The 24,431-nt window shown below is 40.7% G+C and overlaps 1 protein-coding gene across 1 annotated transcript in view; it reads left to right on the top strand.

Annotated features, from left to right (window-relative positions):
• EOGT (EGF domain specific O-linked N-acetylglucosamine transferase) overlaps positions 1–23,472 on the top strand; it is a 32,950-nt gene extending 9,478 nt beyond the window's left edge. Inside the window, exons 4-16 of the mRNA XM_073351055.2 lie at positions 734–842; positions 1,612–1,706; positions 3,781–3,885; positions 5,514–5,620; positions 6,980–7,083; positions 11,117–11,209; positions 12,455–12,526; positions 12,702–12,788; positions 14,261–14,329; positions 18,126–18,187; positions 19,461–19,580; positions 20,466–20,568; positions 20,944–23,472. Of these exons, the coding sequence (XP_073207156.1) occupies positions 734–842; positions 1,612–1,706; positions 3,781–3,885; positions 5,514–5,620; positions 6,980–7,083; positions 11,117–11,209; positions 12,455–12,526; positions 12,702–12,788; positions 14,261–14,329; positions 18,126–18,187; positions 19,461–19,580; positions 20,466–20,568; positions 20,944–21,090 (1,273 nt within the window). The 3' untranslated portion in view covers positions 21,091–23,472. The remainder of the gene's footprint in view (positions 1–733; positions 843–1,611; positions 1,707–3,780; positions 3,886–5,513; positions 5,621–6,979; positions 7,084–11,116; positions 11,210–12,454; positions 12,527–12,701; positions 12,789–14,260; positions 14,330–18,125; positions 18,188–19,460; positions 19,581–20,465; positions 20,569–20,943) is intronic.
• The last annotated feature ends 959 nt before the right edge of the window (positions 23,473–24,431 follow it).

Genomic DNA, 24,431 nt, shown 5'->3' with positions numbered 1-24,431 from the left:
GGCTAGGGGAATGATATTTTCAGTTATGGACCATGTTCTCCACCCAGTCTCTGTGATGCACAGTCTAAGGACAAAACCTGCAGTTTTGGTTTCTGTTGAAATTTGGCCTGAGGATGTTGTTTGTCCTCATAGCCCCGCTGCTGGATCCGTACAGTGGGGTTGTTTTGCAGGATTTGTGCCATCATAACTAACATTCTTTCCATTCACTTTGTGTCCTTTTTGTGTGTCTCTCTCATTTTTACTGTCCTATTTTTGTTCCGTCTAGTCTGAGATTGTCTATTGTAGGAATTAAAAACATAAAATAACCTTCCATTAACCACCAATTGCATTGCTTCCACTCTCCATTGCACTGGTTACAAGAGGCATAAATTTTGCTTTTTGTAGCTCTGCTTTCATAAATAGATAGACTCAAAGGCCCTGTTGTGATCACCATAACACCTAGAAATCCCCCCAAATAATTCCTTGAGCATATCTTTTAGAAAAACATCCATTCTTGATTTAAAGATTGTCCAGTGATGGAGAATCCACCATGACCCTAGGTAAATTGTTCCAATGGCTAATTACTGTCACCTTATTTCCAGTCTAATTTGCCTGGCTAGTTTTGAGATCTCACAGAAGATGAGGATAAATAAAACTAATTTCTCAGGCATCCTCCTGCTCTTTGAAATAAAGGGCCACTTCAAAAAGCTAAAATGTATTAAATTAAGGTCCTTGAATTTTTTTCATGCATCAGGGCTAATGACATTGAGACAGCTCAGCAGATATTCTGGAAACAAGCTGACTTTGGTTATGTTAAAGAAAGGCTGGATGAAATGAAAACCCACTGCAAGCCTATAGCAAAGGTAGGTGTTTTGATATACTTATAAACAATGCAGTTTTTAAACATAATGCCACTACATAAACCCATGGTATACCCACACCTGAATACTGCGTGCAATTCTGGTCGCCTCATCTCAGAAAGATCTTTTAGAATTGGAAAAAGGACAGAGCAGGGCAGTAAAAATGATTTGGGGGATGGAACAGCCTTCTTATGATGAGAGATTGAAAAAGACTGGGTCTGTTCAGCTTGGAAAAGAGGTGACTAAGGCGGGGATAAGATAAAGGTCTATAAAATCATGAATGGGGTGGGGTAAGTGTTGTTTGCCCCTACACAGAACACAAGAACCAGAGGTCACTTGATGAAATTAATAGGTAGCACATTTAAAACAAACCAAAAAAAGGAAGTAATTCTTCACACAATGCACAGTCAACCTGTGGAACTCATTGCCAGGGGATGTTGTGAAGGCCAAAAGTATAACTGCATTCAAAAAAGAATTAGTTAAGTTAATGGAAGATAAGTCCGTTAATGGCTATTAGTCAAGAGGGTCAAGGATATCTCCATGCTGTGTGTGTCCCTAAGTCTCTGACTGCCAGAAATTGGGACTGGAGGATAGTGATGGATCACTCGTAATTGCCCTGTTCTGTTCATTCCCTCTGAATCATCTGGCACCAGCCACTGTCGGAAGACAGGATACTGGGCTAGATGGACTACTGGTGTGGCCCACTGTGGCCATTCTTATGCTTTTAGTAGTATTTTATTTTAATCAATCCCTACTTGTTCTTTTTGCACAGGGTGATTCATCTCTGGCCTGCTCACAGTACCTCCAGCATTGTAGAGCGACAAACTTGTACATTGATTTAAGAACCATAAAGCGAAACCATGACAGGTCTCTGAATCACTTTATGTTCCAGCAATACCAGGAAACCCCAGGGAAAATACACTTCAGAATGCATATTTCACAAATCTCAATGCATACGTCATCATGGCACCTGGGTTGCAAAACCTATAGAACCAAAGAGTAATTGTGCTAGGTTCTTCCCCCATTTACACTGGTGCAAACCAAACGGCTTACTGGGGAGACTTGGGACCTGATCCTGCAGAGACTAAAGCATGTGCTTTACATGTGGTGAGTAGTCCCCACTGAAGTCAGTGGGATGACTTGTACAATAGTGCAAGTCTTTGCAGGATCTGGACATTGAATATCAATCACACGGGTAGATTTCAGAAAGGGGAGTTTTGGCGTGTCGCATTTACCATATACGGCGGCACCACCACCAGTCTTGTTGATATTCTCAAGGAAAAAATCTGTAGGACCACTCTCATCTGATTTTTTTTTTTTCTCTTAGGAGCAATTTGGTTTTGAGGAATATGTAGATCTCCTTTTTTAAGTAACAAACTTGACCATTGGCAAAAGCAATGTAACCAATGAGGCATGTTTAGAGGGCACATCATTTTAAAGGGATGCAGTTAACTTGAAATCAAAACAAATTTTAAAAAATGAGTTCAAGATAGTGTGTTGCTACACCTGTCCTGAGCCTGCATCCCTATTTCTTGGCTTCACAATCACATTTTCCTATTTAAAGATAAATATCTTTCTTGCCTCTATTGTTATATAAAGTGCTTGGTCACACTTACTAGTAAGGTTACATTTATAAAAAGTTTTTAAAGGGTTAATTTATGATTAATATGTATTTTAATACATCATTAGAACCCAACAGATCACTAGATTGCTTTTAACAGTTCCTTAGAGCACCTACTGGCATGCTTATAACAAGATTACACATGCTGCCCATGTCTGTAACATGCTTTTATCACCTGCTAGTCATTTCTTGGTAAACTGTTTGTGTTACTGTAATTACACAAACAGGTAAAACTAATGTCCATCTCCTGTACTGAGCTCCATGTGGGTGCAGCGATCAAAACAGAATTGATGGCTAACTGATTGCACAAGAGGAAACTCTGAAACTGAATAGGCAGTGTCATTACATGCACAAATTAAAGACGTTAAAAAAAATTTGGCAGGTTTCAGAGTAGCCGCCATGTTAGTCTGTATTCGCAAAAAGAAAAGGAGGACTTGGTGGCACCTTAGAGACTAACCAATTTATTTGAGCATAAGCTTCCGTGAGCTGCAGCTCACTTCACCGGATGCATCCGATGAAGTGAGCTGTAGCTCACGAAAGCTTATGCTCAAATTTTAGTCTCTAAGGAGCCACAAGTACTTCTTTTCTTTTTTAAAAAAAATTGGGAATCTTTTCTGTTAATCTTAGGTGTTACTTGTTATCATAGAAAACATTTCCCCTCTGAATACACGACTTTTTAAAAAAAAAGTTACTGATGTCCCTTTAACTAGCGCACACATTTAAATCTTATTAAAAGATTTAATGTTAGTAGCTGAAAAATATCCCTATTGATGAACCAAGTACAGTATTGCTGGTTTTGAATGCTATTTTGATACTGTGCCATCTGAATTCTTGTAATATTATGAAATGTATTAATTGGCTGAAGGATATTCTGCGCTGGAGGAATCACCAGGTTTTTTTTTGTTTTTTTTTTCTGTAGTCTGTGCTATCACTTCCTGGTAAATTTCAACCCTCTTGTACTATATGAAAATAGATAATAATTTATATTAAGTGATTTTTGTGGGTGACTCTAATGCTCAGAAAGTGAAACGAAGGCCCCAGTTCAGCAAGGTGCTTAAGTACGTGCTTAACGTTAAGCACGTGAGTAGCCTTATTTAAGTCAGTGGGGCTACCTGTGCTGAAACTTAAGCTCATGTTTAAGTACTTCGCTGAATTGACCTTGCACCTAACTGCATTGTCCTGAGCCGGCTGCTGTGCAAGCGTACCCATGTAGAACTGCAGCGTACCTCAGTGCTGATCTGTCTTGGGCTGGGCTCCTCTTGAACGGCTGCGCTTGGGCCAGGTATTTTATGTTCATAAGTTTTTATTCTTTCGCCTCAGATTCAAGGAGGACTTTCTCCAGAAAGGAGAAATCGGAGGCCGTTGTAACTTTGACAGTCAAGCATTCATGGCTGAAGGTCAGCGCAAGAGTCCTCTGCAGTCTTGGTATGATTTGGAATTGTCACTGTTTCCAAGTTAAGAGTTGGTTTTTACTCTTCTTTCTTTGCCTGCCTTTCTTTGGCATCAACAGTTCTCAGTGAGGCATTTAGTGCTAATGCATTTCATACTGAGAAATGCTGACTCTCGGAAATAAGAAGTGAATACAGATTGAATCCCACACTCACGTAGGCATAGCAGAACTTGATGTGATCATACATTTGCTGCTGCTGTTTTCAGCACTGATGTGGGCAAAAGACTATAAATGTCTCACAGTTAAGTTTGAGTAACTGTTGATCCAACAGTTAGTTGGAGAAAAGGATATTGTCCCATCTTGATCCAAAACAGCACTGTCATTTTGTTTGAGATCCGCTTGAAACTGTCTCTGAAACAAACCAAAAATGTGAAAAGTAATAATGGACTGAGCACAGTGCTGGGAGTCAGAAACCTGGCTTCTGAACTTTGCCTTGCTTTTGCCTAGCTGAGTGTCTGAGTACTGTCACTTAACCTGTCTGCACCTCCGCTGTCCCATCTGTAGAATGAGGCAGTAATGATCATTCTTTGTGTACAGTAGTTTGAGATTTACAGATGAAAAGCACCATTAGCAGCCAAGGACTTAAACTTTGAGCATAAGTGCTTTGCTGAATTGGGGCCTACTTGATATCTGTGCTTTACACTCCTGTACCTGCAAAAGGGACTTTGTGCTTGACATTATGGGCTGGGTGCAACAATCTACAAGGCTCAGGGATGGTTGCAGGGAAGTGTTTCGTGAGGACACGCCATCTTGGAGTGAGGTAGTGTGGGATCCCTGGCTCTGTTGCCACTGGAAGTGCTGCTGTCACATAGGGTTTGTCTGCACTGCAATTAAAAACCTGTGGCTGGCCTATGCCAGCTGACTCAGGCTCATGGGGCTTGGGCTCTGTTGCTCTGGGACCCTCCCACCTTAATTGCATTGTAGACATACCCATAGTTGCAGGTTAATCTCTAGGGCAGGAGACATCAAGTAGGATCTAAGGATTCCTTTTCCCTCCTTGTCTGCTTCCATTTGTTCTTTCTCTGACCTCACTAGAGTTCCTTTGGGTTCCTCTCTCTGGCCATGTTTAACCTCATTGTCCTCACTGTGATCAGTAATCTCAGTGCCATCTGAACCTCTGATCCATTTTCAAAAGATGGCTGTCAATATGCAGACTGTTGGTTACCAGCAAAATGAATTCTCCTAATTGGCTTCGGACGTAATCAGCCTTGCACCTGCAGGCGTTCATCTCGCCAAAGCATTGAGGTCTGTAGTGGAATGCCTTTTAAATGCAGATCAACCAGTGGGACAGAAATGTATTCAAATTAACTGCACCCTGGAAATATGGATGGAAGGAAAGACACTTTTCACAGTTCTCTGCTGGGTTGATTTGTAGATCAAAGATGCTGCTTGCTCTCGAGATCAAAGGCAGAATTTTTAACCTTTTGAAGCTAATGACCTAAAACCCTTCAGTTACAATTAAAAATTATTTTTAATTGTCAAACCTTATCAAACTTTGGCAGCATTATTAGATGAAATTTACATTGTGAACTGTCACTAAACTCTGAATGTGTAATAGGTACTTTATCTTAAAAGCATACTACATATCATTGAATAATTTCAGGTTTGCCGAACTTCAGACATATACTCCACTAAGCTTCAGACCCATAGAAGATGGCAAATGTGACATTATTATTGAAAAGCCAACTTACTTCATGAAATTAGATGCAGGTAACCGATATTATTTTTCTGTGTCATAAGTGTGATAATGTAGTGTCTATTTACATTACATTTTTAGGGTGTGTGTGTATGAAACTCACTCTGAACATGTATGTGGTGTTTATAGATCTTTGAATTAGAGTAAGATTATAAGACTTTGTTTTCACTCCCTTTTCATAGTTCAACCAAATCTGAGAGATTGTGACACAGTGCAAGTTTTGTACTATTAATAGACGCTTAAAAAAAAAAAAACAACCACCCAGAAAAGTTTCACACCACTTCCATTAAACTTTGACTCATGATGACTGATTTCATATTGCACTTGCACATTATGGGAGTAAACATAATTTATTACTGGCTCTAGGACTTCAGTAATTGCAGCTTCTGCATACATAGGTATGTAACAGTTATAGGGTGGTGGGTGGAAGTCATGTACTTCAAGAAGAGACCCCGAGCAAATAACTTTTTATGTAGATGTGTCAGTTTAAAAGTATAAAAAAAGCTTTTAAAGAAATCTTTTAAGGCTTTGAGCTACGTGAAAATCAGCTGCAAAGTATGTAATATCTTATCTACTTCAATCTGGGAGAGCCCTAGTGATTGCTGTCCTGCACCATATCAAACTTCATGAGAGGCCTGAAGTATCTTAAGAAGGTCTTTCCATCATGAGTATTTTAGCATTTCTGCAGTTTATTCATCTTAGTTTAATGTTCTTCATTTTAGAGATTTAACATTAATAGGGGAGAATATTTAGTCCGGTATTTAGACAAATAGATTAGGCTTTTGTTTTTAAATAGGAGTGGGTAAAAACACTGCACTCCAGGGTCTGTTTGAAGCGGGCTTTGGAGCAGGTGCTAAATGAATCATGTCGCAAGAGTAGTGTCTTATCCCACAGCCCAAGGTGAAGTTTACTGTACTTATTTTAAAAAAAGCCTGAAAACATTTTGTTGAAGTCCTAATATTAGTGTTTGCAATGTGCAGCTTGACATGGCAGTACCGTTAATGTGGCAGTAGCTTTAGTATACAATAGAAAATCACAATAGCAAGTGTAACTTCAATGAAGTTTAATTTGTGGTTTAATTTCATACTGCTTTTGCCCTGCCTATTCCTTGGCTTTTTCTTAAAATGAATGGTTACTTCATAGTTTTCTCATGTGATTCCATCCCCCTGAAGCGCTGCATCTCTAAGGAGTATACAAGTTCTCAGTCACATAAAGAGTAAAACGAATTTAAAATCCAGACCTTTCTATACACAGGAACAGGGAGCGTATTTAGTAATTTGCCTCTGAATAATAAACATGATTTTTTACAAAAATGGGAATGAATAATGTAGTATCCTGCTTTATTAGTAAAGAGCTTTTATTTCTCCTGCCAGGTGTTAATATGTACCATCACTTCTGTGACTTTGTCAATCTTTATATCACTCAGCATATTAACAATTCGTTCAGCACAGATGTCAACATTGTCATGTGGGACACTGTAAGTAGGACCTCCTTTTAAAATATTTGTAGTGGTTGTATCACACGGTGTATCGTGTGCTGCTTGAACAGCATCCCATGCTTATCTTCTAGCAAAGCAGCAGTACTGCCCTGGAATGAGCCTTGGCTTATTTATTATACAAGCTTGTACATTGTAATCAAATCACTTGGTGAGACCTGCTAAATGACACATGCGAGTCTTTGCATCTTTAAAATATGGAGTCCTAGGGCCTGAAAATCCCACCTGTCCTTCAGAGGCTTCTTGCCTGGCAGGGTGAATTCAACTGAGTGACACACGCCCTACCTGACTGCAGGAAGGAGTATCAGGCCCCAGCTCTGCAGGACTGTTTTTGTTGAAGAACACCTCATGTGAGCATGGTGGAATTTTGACCCACCTCTTGTTCATACCAGTAAAAGTGAGACGAAGGGCTTGTCTTCACTGCAACAGCTAGCTCAAGTTACTCCACTGGAGCTAGCCTCACTCCTGCAAGAGCGACCACACTGCAAAACAGCATTCCAGCTAGGGAGGGCCGAATTAACCCATCACTGGGCCCTGAGCGCACACACTTCTGGTCTGCTGGCCAACTCGGTTAGATGCTCTCGCGCAGCATGGATGTGTTTAACCCTGTCCTGGCTAGCACAGCTGCACTAGTGATCTGTTAACCAAGCCACATCCAACTCCTGCACAGATGTTGCTTAACTAAGATCCTGTCTTGAAATACTGTCCTTAGTGCTTACCATATAGAATGCTACACGGCTACAGCACTGAGAGAACGGCAATCCTAGTCATGCTGGAATTTTAGTAAGTACTTTCTCAGTGTTGCCACTGTATTCCAGCTGTATTGCTAAGTGTTTAGTTTCTCATTGTATATAACAAAATCTTTCTAATTATCTCTCGCTTTCACAGTCTGACGTTATTTCTTCATATAGAATTTCAAAGTAGAATTTCCCCTAAGAACTTTGGGTTAGATTTAGTCTTATGGAATTTGTAGGTATGAGACAGGGAAATACAGCTGCTTGTATTGTTTTCCCCACAAAAGAAATGTGCAACCTGTATTTAAAAAAACCCCAAGCAAACACCCTAAATCTTGCTATTTAATGGCTAGCTCATGAACAGTCTCTTTGCAGTCAGTTCTCTTGATTGCCTTTAAATGTGCTACTATGACATTAAAAATAAATTAGTCCCACCTAACCACACTACTTCTAATTGAACATTTTTAGTGGCCTTTACTGAATTGAAATTTTGACAATTTGTCTGTTAAGCATGGGGAAATGAGTTTATTAACCCCTACTGAGTGATGTAGGACTAGTTGGTTGTTTTTTTTTTTTTGTTTTTTTTTAATCACTTGGTTGAAAAATTAGCAATAACATTGCAGTCCAGAAATTCCACCTCTCTAGAACATTGTCTCAAACTGATGCAGGATTTTGTTTTTAACAACTATTTTCTGCATTCTCTGTATGTTCTAACTCATCTGAATGTTAACCTTCCTAGAATTGCCAGGTCTCAGCAGGGTATATCTCCTTGCTCTTCAACATGAATCCTCCTGGACAAATCAGACAAAAATAACCTGTTTCTAGGTTCTCTAATATATTGGAAGCCAATACATGTAAAATATAAGCATCAGTCTTCCTTTACGTGTAGCATCTGTAAGTTTAATAGGGACATGAACACATATAATTTGTGGTCTTCCTAAGAGATCAAATATATCAAAGCCTCATGATGATTTCCTTTTAAAAAGAGCAGGGATACTTTTCCTATTGTTCCTGTATTACTAGGGTCTTAACATTGTATTACTTCTTACAAATGATTAACACAAAATAAATGCAATTTTTTATCTACTGGAACAGATCACTTTTGTTGACACATTTCAGAGTAGCAGCCGTGTTAGTCTGTATTCGCAAAAAGAAAAGGAGTACTTGTGGCACCTTAGAGACTAACCAGTATATTTGAGCAACTAAATTGGTTAGTCTCTAAGGTACCAACAAGTACTCTTTTTTTCTTTTTGTTGACACAGATTTTATTACCTCTTACCACCAGATGATGGCACCAAGAAACTTCTTGATTTGCTGAGAGGTGTCTGTGGTTACTAAAAGACAGACTCCAGCTTATTACTGATTCCCTTTTCTTCTTAACATAATTAGATATGCATGCACTTTTTTGCTCCTGTAGAATTGCTGTACTGTCCTTATTAAACAGAAATGCCCTTAGATGTAGGTGAAGCACAGCAGAAAATGAACAGGAAATACATCAGGAATCTAATCAGGCATTATCTGCAGACACCCCACCTTCAGCCACATAAAAAAGTGACGTTTATAAATTCCCCTACAATCAGTTCTTTTATGGAGAATAGGCAGCGATAGGAGTAGAGCTTTCAGCTTTGAAGATCAGTGCTTTGCTACTGATCTGGAAGAGCAGTTCTTATAACACAAGATGCTGGAGAATAATATCGAACCTGAAATTCATTAAAACTTCATTGCAGCAGTGGGGGGAAAAGCAAAGCTGCAACCTAATGAAATATGCCATCCTTTAGATTCTGTTACATTTCACTGGCTGCCTGCTCTGTCTTGCAATCTTTTTTAGTCTCTCTTAAAAAATTGGTTTTATTAAAAATTATTTTCACTTCACATTAAAGACTGATGGACAAAACAGCTGCAACATCCAAAAGAAGTGTACGTGCTACAAAAAGCAATCCGCTTCCAGCTTCCTGAGCACATATCTAACTGTAGTCCAAAAGAAAGCACTGATGCCTCTTTGTTCCATACATATTAGTGATCTATTAATATCTGTGGAGAGAAGGTGTACCAGGGAGCAGAAGTGTGGTGATTCTGTGGCAGGGTCACCTGCAGGGATTGAACCCAACCTTTAGATCTGACAGCATGGGCCTCTACTGCTTGAGCTAAAGGACAGGATCTGTTAGGATTACAAAGTTAGGCTGACATAGTGATTTATATTGACCTATTTGTGCATGTGTCTACACTCAGATTTGTCTGCATAAGTGACCCATTATGGCAACACAGTAAAACCACCTCCCTGAACACCTAGTAGTCTACGTTACAAAGTTAGGTTGATGTAAGTTCTACTCCACAGTACGCTGTAAAAATTTCCCAAAAGGCATTGCGCTGGGTGGTGGTGCGTGGCACACTGGGATACCTACTTGTGGTGTACTACGCTTTGTAAGGACTTCTGGTGAGTATGTGCAGCATCAACACAAGCAGCTAAGTCTGCATGATCGATATACTAACTTCGGTGACCGTACACTGACGTAACTTACATCGAACAAAGTTTATAGAGTAGATGTGACCTAACTGGCTTGAAGGCAGTAGCAGGCTTCCATCTTTATATAGTCCAGCCACTAGAGGCATTTTTACCCATTATGTTATGAGATACTGCAACAAGTTGTTACGGGTAGTGCCGAATTTCATCACAAATTTGCCTGTTATTTCATCCAGCAAATAGAAGTGTTTCCATCAAAGGCACACTGGCTGAATCAAGTAGCCGCTCTGTGTCACTCAAGCAGGTAGGCATGTGCAGAGGGTGTTTCTAGAACCAGGAGCCTGTCCCAGAATCAAGGAGGATCCGGAGCAGGCTTACAATAACTCTTTATTTCAAATGCCTGCTCTGCACATGCATTCACAAATGGGTTTGTTAATCTCAGCAGCCCCACTTTACATACCCATCCTTCCCTCTGCCCTGCCACCCCACACCCAGTGTTAGTTCTTTTGTCTTTGGGGAGAAGAGGGTGTGCTGGACACCTCCCCTTGCTGGCTGGTCTCTCCACCTCTTCAGGTTTGTCTAGACTAGAATTTATGCCTGTTTTTAACCTGAGTTGATTCATTGCCAGTTAATCTGAGTTAGCTAACACAATTATCAGTTTTAGACATTGCAAACGTCTGTGGTTTGCTCCAGGCTGTCCTGGTTACTATGGTGATGGGGCCAATATAAGAACCTGAACTAATATATCGAATCCACAGATTGTTACATGAGAGCTTTTATTCATTGTGCGTGTATGTGTGTGTTTTCTCTTTTCTCCTAGAGCTCGTATGGCTATGGGGATTTGTTCAGTGAGACCTGGAAGGCATTTACTGACTATCACATAATACACTTGAAAACATATGACTCTAAAAGGGTATGGAATTGTATATTAAGCTATAGTGCCATGATGGAGTTTCCCAGCCAAACCAAAAGCCAATATTTCAGGAGAAGGCCTTACCCTGGTAACAAAGCATAGCTAGACTCGAGGTTTCCCTACAAATTAAGACCAGGGTTGCAACCCCCTTCCCTGAAGTGGTGGCAGCTCTTGTGTAGACAGAGCCATACTTGCATGGTTCTGTGAGAGGAGATATTTAAAGATCGGGGTTTTTGCATCAGCAGCAGATGTACGCCTGTTTCTGACATTGGAGTACATTATGGATATTTTAGCATGTTGTAGCAGGGTTTGCACAGTGAGATACTGTGTGGCAAGCTATTGTGCTGTAGATTCACACCCTGGCTTGCCACGCACTAACTTGCCGTATAGACAAGCCCTAAGGGTTTTTTTGTGGTATCGTTCGTTCCAAATCTTGTAGTTTTCATTGGGTTGTATTTCTCATCTGTGTCTTTAATATAGCTTTTGTTTGATATTCATGACCTATTACGATATTCCTTCCCTGCTTCCAAGATATGAAGACTCTGGTATATAGTCTACCCTTGATTTTTGTTCTCAAAAATCTAGCTGCCTTCAGTGGGAATTCATCTTGTCCTCTCTTAAATCCCTCCTTTTAAACCTGCCTCTTCCACAATGCCTCTAGATTGCTGCATCTGCTTAGCTAGATGAACACCTGTGACTACTGATCCATGAAACCCCAACTATTCCCTTGTTCACCATCCTACCTACTCCTTTTTGTCTTTTTCCACCTGTTGCATCTTGTCAAAACCCTAGACTGAGTTCTCTGGAACAGCAGCTGTCTTTGGGGATGTCCATACTGCACTCACAAGGTGTGACTGCAGCTCGAGTAGACACAACTGAGTTAGCTTTAATCTAGTTTGTTTAGGTCCCGGAGCAGGGAAACTGCAGCAGCGTGCTCTTCATCCCAGGCTAGCCCTGCGAGTGTAATTACCTGGAACCCCAGGTAGCTCCAGACCTGAGAGATCTAGATTACAGCTAGCTCAGGTATGTCTGCTCAAGCTGCAGTCCCACCTTGTGATTGTGTTATAGACATACCCTTTGTTCTGTTAGTTTGCAAAGTGCCTAATATAATGGCATTATGATCCTTGATTGGTGACTCTAGTTGCTGCCCCAATATAAACAGTATCTGCAGTGAGCAAGCATGTGGTGTGCCCCTTTAACTGTGTATTAGAGTACAATCATAACTTTAATGGTCTTCCCTTTCAGGTATGCTTTAAAGAAGCAGTGTTTTCATTATTGCCTCGAATGCGATATGGCTTATTTTACAATACACCACTGGTGAGTCCTTTTTATCCTGTCAATGTGAAAACTAGATATCGATGTTCGTATCAGCATAAAACTTCAGCAAACAAATGCTGGAAAAACCTAGCTGAGTTATTACAATTTATATACTTGTGATATAAACTGTAAGTGAAGCATCTGATTATAATATAAATTGCCTCTCTGATTTCAGATCTCTGGCTGTCATGGTACAGGATTATTTAGAGCATTTTCCCAGCATGTGTTACACAGATTAAATATCACACAAGAAGGACCCAAGGTATGACTGATACAAACTTGGTATGAAGCTTGCATTTCTTTTCTTTAAGCAATCCTAGTTCTTACCCCAGTAAGTAGAAGTAGCTGCGAGTGTCCAGCAGAAACTAGTGGCAAATATTACTATTTTTTTGGGTCCCTCATACTGAGGTTTTGGGTCCACCTTTTGTTTCAAAAAGTTCTTTTAGCAAATATCTACACGTATTTGTAGAAGGCTGCTCCAAGTCCTGTTCCCACTGGAGAAGACCTTAGCACACCTCTTCCCCATTTCAGCCCTTCTGTCTCCAAGGACCTGCATTATGACAAATGTTCTTCCAGGCCAGGAGAGCTGGATGCGTAGCTCCTTCTGGAGTGGCTATCAAGCGCTGCCCTTGAACACCTGAGAGAACACCGCAAAGCCATGCATGGTGCACTTCCTTTCTACAGAGACTCAGGTGCTGCTTCTGCAGAGCCACAGAGTCTCTGATGACCTGGGAGCAGAGAAAGGAGCAATCAAATCTGGCCCTCTGATCCCTGCATGGTACCATTAGGCAGGCCCTAGGCTTACCAGTTTTAAAACACTTGTTATTTGTTCAGACCATTACAGTGGCTGCATTGGTGGATGCAGCGGCTTTTGATTTTCTGAAGTATTTGCCAGAGAGTAGCCTACATGTTATCTCTAAGGGATACGCTTTGAAAGCACAAGCATTTAGCTGTGCGTCTCCTACTGACGTTAATGGGACTCATGCAGCTAAATCTCTGGGTTCCACTTGGAAAATTTACCCCTAAGGGTCCAACTGATTTTAAAAGGTGAGGGAGGGGGAACGGCTACACAGGCAAAATAACTTTTTTCTGCAAGTCTTGTGCATGAATCATCCTCTGTTTCTTTCTTGCTTTCAGATACGCCTGTAATGGCCAATGCAGAGATTCTTTTGTACTCCATAAAAGTATATACTTTTTTAAACCATTCCATTGTTGTTAGGATCAAGAATTTTGCAAAATATATGAAATGTTTATGTTAATTTTGGAGGGCATTATGCTATATCGGTATAACTACGTCGCTCAGGGGTGTGAAAAATCCACACCCCAGATTGATGTAGTTACACCTTTCTAACCCCCTGTGTAGACAGTGCTATGTTGACAGGAGATCTTCTCCCATTGACGTAGCTACCCCCTCTTGGGGAGGTGGCTGAACTCCACTAACAGGAGAAGCTCTCCCATTGGCCTAGTAACGTCTTCACTACAGCAGTGCAGCTGCACTGGTGTAGGGCTGTCTGTGAAGACCAGCCCTTTGTCTTCAGCTAGCCACGTTTTCTCTGGGGTATGGAGGCACTCCTGTATATGACACTTTATCTTCTCCAGACCTATGTAGAAATTTTTAATACTCAAGTAATTGTTTCCTTTTAAAAATTTCATAGCAGTTTTACTGAGTATTTTTGGTCCGTCAGGCCCTGCAGATGGGTATATAGCATTGCAGTATCTCTCATCTCTTTTTAGGATGGAAAAATTCGCGTCACAATACTTGCACGCAGTACCGACTACCGGAAAATATTGAACCAGAATGAGGTTGGATTATTTTACTGTCTTTGGTAAAAATTAAACTTTTTTTTTTTTAATCTTATGTATTGTGCATGATGCATTAGGATTTTCATATAAAACCAATACACTATCTAATGGTAAATCTTGAACAGGCTCAGTGGTAACACTACATTAATCTGACAGAGGTTCTAGCCAGTATCCATTTCTATATCTCTGGCTGTGAGCCTCGTAGCCTTTGCCGATTTCCTTATGGAGATTGGTAGAGGACAGGAAGTAGTGCGGCCAGATCAGAAGTGCCTGCCTTTAAAATAAAAATAAAAAAAAAAAAAATGCCCACAGTCATAGAAATGTAGGGACCTTGAGATGTCATCAAGTCCAGCCCTCCCCCTGCACAGAGGCAGGACCAAGTAAGCCTCGATCATCCCAGACAGGTTGATGTGGACATTTCTTAAATCCCTCTGGTGATGGGGATTCCACAAACTCCCTTGGAAGCCTGTTCCAGAGCTTAACTACCCTTATAGTTAGAAATGTTTTCCAGCTATCTAACCTAAATCTCCCTCGCTGCAGATTAAGCCCATTATTTCTTTAGTGGACATGGAGAACAATTGATCACAGTCATCTTTATAACAGCCCTTAACCTATTGGAAGACTGTTATCAGGTGCCTCCTCAATCTTTTCTCAAGAAAAAACATGTCCCTTCCCCCTGTCCTTCCCCCCCCCCTTTTTTTTTTTAAACCTTTCCTCATAGGTCAGGTTTTCTAAACCTTTGATCATTTTAGTTGCTCTCCTCTGTACTCTGTCCAATTTGTCCACATCTTTCCTAAGGTGCGGTGCCTAGAATTGGATGCAATGCTCCAGTTGAGGCCTTGCCAGTGCCAAACAAAGTGTGACAGTTACCTCCCATGTCTTACATACAGCACCCAGAATATTAGCCCTTTTTGAAACTGCATCACGCTGTTGACTAGTTCAATTGGTGATCATTGATAATGCCCACATCCTTTTCAGTAGTGCTCCCACCTAGCCAGTTATTCCCCATTTTGCAGTTGTGCATTTGATTTTTCCTTCCTAAGTGAAAGACTTTTTTTTTAATTTCATCTTATGAAATTCAGACCAATTCTCCAATTTGTCACAGTCATTTTGAATTTCTAATCCTGTCTTCCAAAGCACTTGCAACCCCTCTCATTTTGGGCTCATCTGCAAATTTTATAAGCATACTCTCCACTCCGTTATCCAAGTCATTAACAAAAATATTGAATAGTACTGGACCCAGAACTGACCCCTGTGGGACCCCAATAGATTGCTCTTCCAGTTTGACAGAAAACCATTGATAACTACTCTCTGAAAATTAAGAAAAGGAGTACTTGTGGCACCTTAGAGACTAACAAATTTGTTTGAGCATAAGCTTTTGTGAGCTACAGCTCACTTCATCGGATGCATTCAGTGGAAAATACAGTGGGGAGATTTATATACACAGAGAACATGAACCAATGAGTGTTACCATACACACTGTAACGACAGTGATCACTTAAGGTGAGCTATTACCAGCAGGAGAGCGGAGGGGAAAAAACCTTTTGCAGTGATAATCAAGGTGGGCCATTTTCAGTAGTTGACAAGAACGTGTGAGAAACAGTAGTGAGGGGAAAATAAACATGGGGAAATAGTTTTACTTTGTGTAATGACCCATCCACTCCCAGTCTTTATTCAAACCTAAGTTAATGGTGTGCAGTTTGCAAATTAATTCCAGTTCAGCAGTCTTTCTTTGGAGTCTGTTTCTGAAGTTTTTTGTTGAAGAATTGCCACTTCTAGGTCTGTAATCGAGTGACCAGAGAGACTGAAGTGTTCTCCGACTGTCTTTCAAGCAGCTTTGCACCCACCTTATAGTAAATTTATCTAGACTTCATTTCCCCAGTTTGTTTTGTAAATGTTATGCGGGACTGTGTCCAAGCCTTACTAAAATCAAGATAGATCATGTCTAAAGCTTCCCCCTTCCACTAAGCCTGTAATAATGTGATTGTAAAGCTAATTTATCTGTGGCTGAATGTTATTCTTTAAAATTGTCTCTCTGCGCACCCCAGAGCATTTATTTTTTTTTTTGGCAGACCAATGCTGAAAGCCAGAAGACTAATGAAATGTTTTGTTTTATGTGGACAGACCAAACTGCAGGTGATCATATCTGAGTGTATGGACTTGAACCCTGCATTGCATTGTCAAATCACATAGTGAATAATGTTTGCAATGACATGCTCCTATATATAACAACATGTAGCGTTCATATAGCACTTTTTGTTCCTAGTTCCTAAAGTGCTTGACACAGGTGGATTAAGCATTATTAGCCCCATTTGACAGATGGGGAAACCGAGACCTAGAAATGTTCAGACCACAGGCAAGTCAGTGGCAGAGCCAGGAATAGAACTCAGATCTCCAGATTCCTAGACCCATGCCCTATCTACTGGACTGCATTGCTTCCCCTCCGCTGCCCTGCCCTATGCAATGTGCTTTCTTGTAATGGACACTTCCCAAGAAGAGAGAAGTTAGCATCTTTTTTCTTGACAATACTATTATAGGGGGAAAAACACTCACGACCCCTCTCATTCCTCCATCATCCTGTTTTTTTTTCAAAAGCAGTAATAATCGTGTCCATAAAAGCCCAGAATTGCATCTGTTCTAACCAATGGCAAAATATGTCTACTAAGTAGCTTGTAAAGCTAGTAGTTTTGTCTTGTGTAACCCATTGACCTTGCATTCACATTGCCTGTAATAAGTGTGTGAGCTGTACTTGGTTATAAGTACAGAAAACCTTTGTGACTTTCTCCTGCAGAGACTGAGTAGCTACTAGGCATTGTGGCAGATGAAGTTTAGAAGGCATCTTTGGTTTCAGGCCTTGAACTAACAAGAGCTGCTGTTACTGTCTGTTGGCTGGCAGGGTAGATTTTAATTGCAGTGTGTGGCATAAGGTACCTAAAGCCCTGATTCAGCAAGGTACTAAAGCAAGTGCCTAGCTTTTAGCATGTGAGACTTCCTATTGAGTTCAGTGAGTCTTAATACCTTGCTGCATTGGGGCCTCAATCCCTATATTAAGCAGTGAGGGCTAAATTCTCATGTTAGTTCCTAGCACAAACTGAATTATGTTGATGGTAGTCACTCCAGTGTAAAACTGGATTAAGTAAAGACAAGTTGAATCTCACCGGATTTATACTGGCATGATTGAGCCCAGAATCTGGCTCTGAGAACTAAGAGCTAGATTTTCAAAGGTACTTAGGTGCCTAAGCATGCAGAGAGGCCCTTGGTGGTGGTTTCCAAAATTCCTAATTAAGTCAGGAGTCAAGTTTTCATTGATTTAATTTAATTTCCCATTGAGTTAGGTATCTGTCCTGCCTAGGGGCTTCTGGAACTCCCAACAGGTGCCTATCTGCGTCTTTTAGGTGCCTCAATACCTTTGAAAATCTGTCCCTAAAAGTCCTGTCTTGCCCCCATTCATGACAATGACAAAATAACCACTGGCTTCAGCGGTTCCAAATCAGGTCTGAAGGGCTCATATAGAAGATAATTGAATCAGATCTGCTGCTGCTTCAGAGACAAATATAGTTCATTTAATCTCGCTGCAAGAAGTAAGATGCCTAATTGCAGGTAGGACGATATGAAGGAATCTGTGTGCTGCTACCTGGGATGATGAGATTGGGGGAAAAAAATACTTTATATAGCAGTGGGAGTATGTGCTGTCATCTCCCATAGAATTCCTTGTGGGTGTGTGGAGAAGGTAGAAAGCTGCTGGGGAAAGGAAGTAAAACAAGTACTGCATTAAATTTTCCTCTTTCCTTCCTAGCTTGTGAATGCTTTGAAAACAGTATCGGCGTTTGAGGTCAAAGTAGTAGATTACAAGTACAAGTACGTATATTGGTTGAAAATCTTTATCGTGTCTGTGTTGTTGGCTGCGCTTGATTATAATCCAGTAACAAATGCGGGAACTGAGGTCTAGCCCTCACCCACCCTCCTACTGAAAAATTCCTACCTATGTTGAGCTGCTTTTAGAAAATGCAAGAACCATCAATATAAAGAGTAATCCTGTTACTGAGGAATTAGTGTGAACTAGTTAAACTCTCTCCACCCCCCTTTCACAATGTGCTATTAAAAAATATGTGTCGAGGTTTGACAGGCCCCAGACTGAACCTACTGTTAAGAATAATAAATTTTGAAATCTCCCAAAAACATTACGCGCCCACCATGCATCTGGGTTTGCTGCTGATCACTGCTAGCTGCACGTCTCAGGGAACCGCTGAGGCATGAGGCCAAAAGTCCGTTCCCTCCACTCCCCTTCAATAGGTTATTTTGTAATTTCCTTTATCATGTTTGTTTTTGTAACAGTTACGGTGTCTGACCTGTGTGTCATGGTGCCTAGAGACTGCAGCCACGTTTGCTAGGCACTGTAGACACACATAGTAAGAAACAGTCCCTGCTTCAGAGAGCTGAGAGTCTAGACAGACAAAACAGACCTCAGGGGTGAAGTGACTTGCCCAAGATTACTCAGCAGGTCGGTGACAGACAGAGGAGGTGAGCCCATCCCCTGACTCCCGGTCTAATCCCCTGCATGCTAGACCTGTGAGTTGAAGCTCAATATCTGCACCCCCCAGGAGGGAGTCATGCACACACAGTCATGTCCCCGCACATACACAGGCTGCCAATGGGCCCAGGGCTCTGGCTGTTCCTGCAGCTGCGGCAACCAGAGCCCCAGGCCCTTTAAATCGCCGCTGGAGCTCCAGGCGGCACAGGCCAGGCAATGTGGAAGGGCTGGCTGGGATCCGGCTCCCGTACCGGTAAGTTTTCAATTTGACTTTCACCCCTGGGTCTAGCCAATAAAGTAAGTGTTTGAATGTAACAAACAAATTTCAAAGAATCATTATTGGAACATAATTAAATGTCATAACCTATCTGAAAAAGCTGTAAGTCTATAACAGTCTTACTAGAATGAAGTTCTGAAATCTCCGATCTTTGTAATTCCATGCTGAATTGGTTCTGGGCTGAATAGTTACAGTTTAGAAGATTTTTTTTAAAATAGATCAGTGCTTGGAGTGTTCGCTTTTTCAGAATTATCTGCATGTAGCTCATTCATGCTAAGATGGATGAGCATGCTGGAGACCCACACACATTATGTTGCCTGCAGGGAACTTGAATTTTCAGAGCAATTGAAAATCACGCATAACTCTGATATATTCATTGGAATGCATGGAGCTGGACTTACCCATTTACTTTTTCTGCCAGACTGGGCTGTTGTGTTTGAACTGTAAGTCTGTTTTTCCTTTTTTAAGCCTGTAACTTCAAATGTTCTTTATGTTCACTCCCTTGTTCGTATTTTTAGCATTTATAGCAACAGCTATAGGGTTGCCTGTGTGCTTCCATTATAAAGGCCCTACTTCAGTTGCTCATAACTTTCATCTTTTGGGCTGAAACATTTTAGGCCTAGTCTCTTGCTAAGTCTTTTTGCAGCAAGAGCAAGGTATGTATGTGTGATCTGTTATATGACAGTCTCACCACCTTAGCCTGTGACTTCAACAGAACTCATGGCTAAGCAGGGAGCAGACTACACAGTCCTTGGATGGGAAAACTCCAAAGAAAGGAGGGGGTATTGGTTGAATTCTTCCCTATGAGTCAATGTGGCAGCAGTATGGTGGAGTATGGGGGGAATGGTGGTGACCAGGTGAGTCTGTTAGATGAGATGGGAAATGGAAGTCCTAACCCTTAAAGGTTTAGCCGGGATGCTGGCACTCCTGTCATGACTACATTTAAAGACTCCATGACAGGAGTGCCAGCATCCCGGCTAAATTCCAGCTCTGTTATTTGCATTCTGTCCTACCTACATTTCTCTTAAATATATTTTTGGCTGAAAGGTATTGTTATTAGACACCCTTGCTTTTAAAAACAATGGCCAAACATACTGCTGTTTTATTAAGAACATTTATTTCCACCCTGGGCAATCCTGTTTTAAAATCAGTGGAGTCACCAAGGTTATAAGTCACAGTAGAATTTGGCCCATTGCCCACGTTCTTTCGGTTTTATCCACTGACAACGAACGTGCACACTGTAAACTTTATCCATCTTGATAGACTGCAGGGCAGTCGTTGTGGGTAAATATCTGCTATAAAATGACTGTGATGCTGCATGTCCCCAGATACAACTGTGAGGATGAACGCTGCTACCTAGATTTAGCAAGGCTGCGAGGCATCCGTTACATTACCTGGCAAAAAAAGAACAAAGTGTTCCCTCAAGATCAGGTAACGTTTAGTCGTGGGGGGAGGACATCATTTTTTCTCTTTTTTTTAATTGTTTAAAAGTAGATTTGTTTTTATCCTCTCGATTTTTGTACATGAAATATGATTTCTGTGCTTTAGCCCAAATTAACTTCCCTGCTCTGATTAAGGAGTCATTTATATTAATAGCTGGGGGAGGAAGAGAAATGAAATTAATTGGCCATTAATTCAACTTGTCAATAACACTGCTGTTACACAGTTACTTACTTGCACTGTTGCTTTAGGGGAGATCCGAGGATTGGAGATTATAAATTAAAATGGTGATCACTCAGTTTTCTACTTGGTTTTTCAAATGAAAAGTGCCTTATTTGCTTGCATAAACCTGTTTCATTTTTCCAGGGACACCACCCAACACTGGGAGAACACCCAAAGTTTACTAACTACTCATTTGATGTGGAAGAATTTATGTACCTTGTGCTTTTGGCTGCCGATCATGTATCACAACATTCCAAGTGGCCATTTAGGGTAAAACATGATGAATTCTAGGTCAAATTTGAGGTTTAAAACATTATTTTAAGCAACACTTCATTAAAATGTGTTTAAAATGGATACAAATCCATGCTGGTATAAAACTTACAAACAAAATCCCCTATCAAAAACACTCCCATAGCTTTTTACTGTATTTTCATATTCTCTCTTCTGGTCTACATTTTATTCTAGAGTTTTTTGTTGGTGACTTCTATTTATCAAGATTATTTTTTGCACTAGTTGTTTGCATCGCTAATTCTTACTACTTGACTTTTTTGTATAAAGATTTGTCCATCCATTTCATGTTATATTTGTCTCATGTATAAATTGTCCTCTTGTAGCAAGCTGTGCACAATTGGAGAGAGGTGGGGTGGGTTGTGTGTGTTGCGGAAGGATTAATACAGAACTATTTCTCAAGTTGGTCATGGTATGAATGACAAATGTATTAAAGTATAATAGGGGAAACAGTTCTCCCGTCCCTCTTCTAGTCTTTGGTCTTGAAGCTTCTATGCTGCAGTATTGTACGTGTTGCAAATAAAATATCTGGGTAGGAATTGACTTCCTATCTTTAGATTTTAAGCTATTCCGTTGTAAAGCACCTGTTATCCATACAAAGCAGTTGCTATTTGATACAGTGTATACCCTAAAGGTCATATTTTAAACTCAGAGGCATTTTCCAGCTACAGATAAAAACCTTGCATTTTTAAGATAAAAACCTAAATCTTCTAAAGTTAGCAATAGTTTGTGTAATCCTGTGGCTCTCCCCACTTCTCCAAAAAAATTAGGTTACAATTATAAAAAACACCAGCTCTGACAAAGGTCCCTGTTTGGGTTAGATCAGGTCTTATGTGAGAAATCTTTCTTAATCATATATTGAGGTAGTTCAGATAATTCCAGGTATTTCTAATTTTTTCACAAAAGCAGCTCTTCTGTGGCAGAAAACTTGACAGTCACAGTATTATATATACTCTCTTTGAGGAGGTTTAAAGGAATTAACTGTTTTGTCTGGCAAAAATGATAGGATGGTGTAGGCTTCTCAACTAAATTGAGATATAACTAAATCATGAAAGGAACATTGTTGTTCTAGGCAATAAGAGCCTGATACACAGTGGGACTGACTTCAGTGGGATCAGGCCCTGTGGATGGGCGTTTCAAAAGTGCTCTGTATTGGTCTAACTCAGCTCCCATTAAAGTCAGTCAGAGCTTTACCGTTGACTTCAGCGAAGGCAGAGTTAGGCCCGTGCCGAGTGTGTTTGAAAATTCTACTCTAGGGGAAATCCTGACCCCGTTGAGTTCAGTGGGAACTAGGGTGACCAGACAGCAAGTGTGAAAAATCGGGACAGAAGATTGGGGGGGGGGGGCGAATAGGTGGCTATATAAGACAAAGCCCCCAAAATCGGGACTGCCCCTATAAAATAGGGACATCTGGTCACCCTAGTGGGAACCCTCTCATTGACTTCAGTAACTCAAGGATGATGTGTAAAAGATTTGTATAAATATCTGAAGATTGAGTTCAAGAAGACGAAGGACAGAGTTCCATGTTATATATACTGTGGATTTTTGAGAATGAATTCCATGCCATTCCTGCATTACAATGGTACAGTGTCTCAGTTCCCTGAGGCAGAAGATATATTTGTATGCAAAAGCAAGAATGTGTTACGTTAAGTGTAAACACTTGAGTGGTATAATTTTAGATATTATTGACTTCCATTCTGTAACAATCATAGGCAATTTCACAGAGTGTAGGCATATTTACTGTCCTGCCTATAATGGTAAAGATAAATTACTGTAAGTATAACTTGCCTATAGATCTCTCCTGACCTTAAACAGTGTATAGGAAAGCTAGAGATCTAAAACAGAATGCATTAAGATATTTGGTTCAGTTCTTAGAGCAGGATATTAGGGAACTGACATGTAAAGCTGTTTCACTTTAAAGGAACTGTATAAGCAAAATTGCACTTCTTGACATGAAAAATACCTTTTAAAATACAAATATCTGAGAAATAGAGTTCTTGCATTTGTGTGTGTTACCTCATTTTTTTTAAAAAAAGAAAAATAAGCTAGTAAACGTGTACTGAAAATTTAAAATATTGTAAGACTAAGGAAAACATTAACTATGGAATGTGCACAGATATATTTGATAAAGCGAGAATTTTATATAAAAATCACAATGCATTGCAAAAAGAATTAATCACTGTTTTGCCTGGGCTTGAGGAGGAGGAGGTGTTTCGTGCATCTAGCTGTCTGTATCGTGCCTTTTCATACTGTGACAAAGGCCAGGTGACTTGCTTAGTTCCGCCATGATTGGCAAATTTCAATATCTGGTTGTGTCGACACGTTAAGTGTTGAAGGGTTGATTGATTGTATACTAATGTGGTTCTGGATGAATTAATAAATTGTTGGTTGTTAAGAATAAGCAAGTGTCCTGATTTGAGAAACATTGTTCAAGTTAAAATTGACCTGAAAAGAACCCAGCTTTAAAATTAGTAAGCTAATGTCCTGGACTCAATAAAAAAAAGGGGTAATTCTATTAGATTCCATTCTCTGTTGACTACAGCACTTACCCAGTTGGCAAACCTAGTTTGTCAGATTTCAGCTTTCAAATCTAAGTGGACCTTGGTAAATTCATAAAAATTGACCCCCTTTCATACTTACATAATTATGCCTAGTTTATTCCTGGATTGTGCATGTGCTTGAATTGACAGGTCCAAGGTCTGACCTTTGATGCTGGTCAGCGGACATCAGGGTATACTGCTTAAAGCCGTGATCCTGCAAAGGCTTAAGCATATGCTTAACTTTATGCATTGCAAGTAGTGCCTGTGAAGTCAATGGGAATACTCTCAGGGTACAGATACTCAGAAGCTGGAAGGTGTCATTCTAGCTTGGGTGACATGCACCCATAGGTACCGACTTCCCCACTTCCCAGTGGGTGCTTGACACCCTCCCACCCTGCCCCGAACCACCCTCACCCCACCCCCATTCCACCCCCTGCCCCTGCCTCCTCCCCCTCCTTCCCAGAAAGTCTTAAGTGCCACCAAACAACTGTTAGGCAGTCGGGGGGGGGGGGGCAGGAAGCTCTGGGAGGAGTGGGGACATGGCACACTGTGGGAAGTGGGGGGGGGAAGGAGGCGAGGAGGTGGGAGCTTGGCTGCGAGTGGGAGCAGAGTACCCACTAATTTTTCGCCGTGGGTGCTTCAGCCCCGGAGCACCCACGGAGTCAGCGCCTATGCATGCACCCATTACTTCTACTCAAGCAAGCACTGAAAAGACAGGGCCATAAAACCCAAGGGAGGGCAAGGTCTGAAGGAGGAAGGAGTTTGAAGGCTGTGGAAAGATCAAAGAGAATGAGAACAGTAAAG

Source organism: Lepidochelys kempii, chromosome 7 (assembly GCF_965140285.1).
Source record: "Lepidochelys kempii isolate rLepKem1 chromosome 7, rLepKem1.hap1, whole genome shotgun sequence".
NCBI classification, from domain to species: domain Eukaryota; kingdom Metazoa; phylum Chordata; order Testudines; family Cheloniidae; genus Lepidochelys; species Lepidochelys kempii.
Note: the sequence above shows the minus strand (reverse complement) of the source record. Positions and strands in the feature narration are given on the sequence as shown.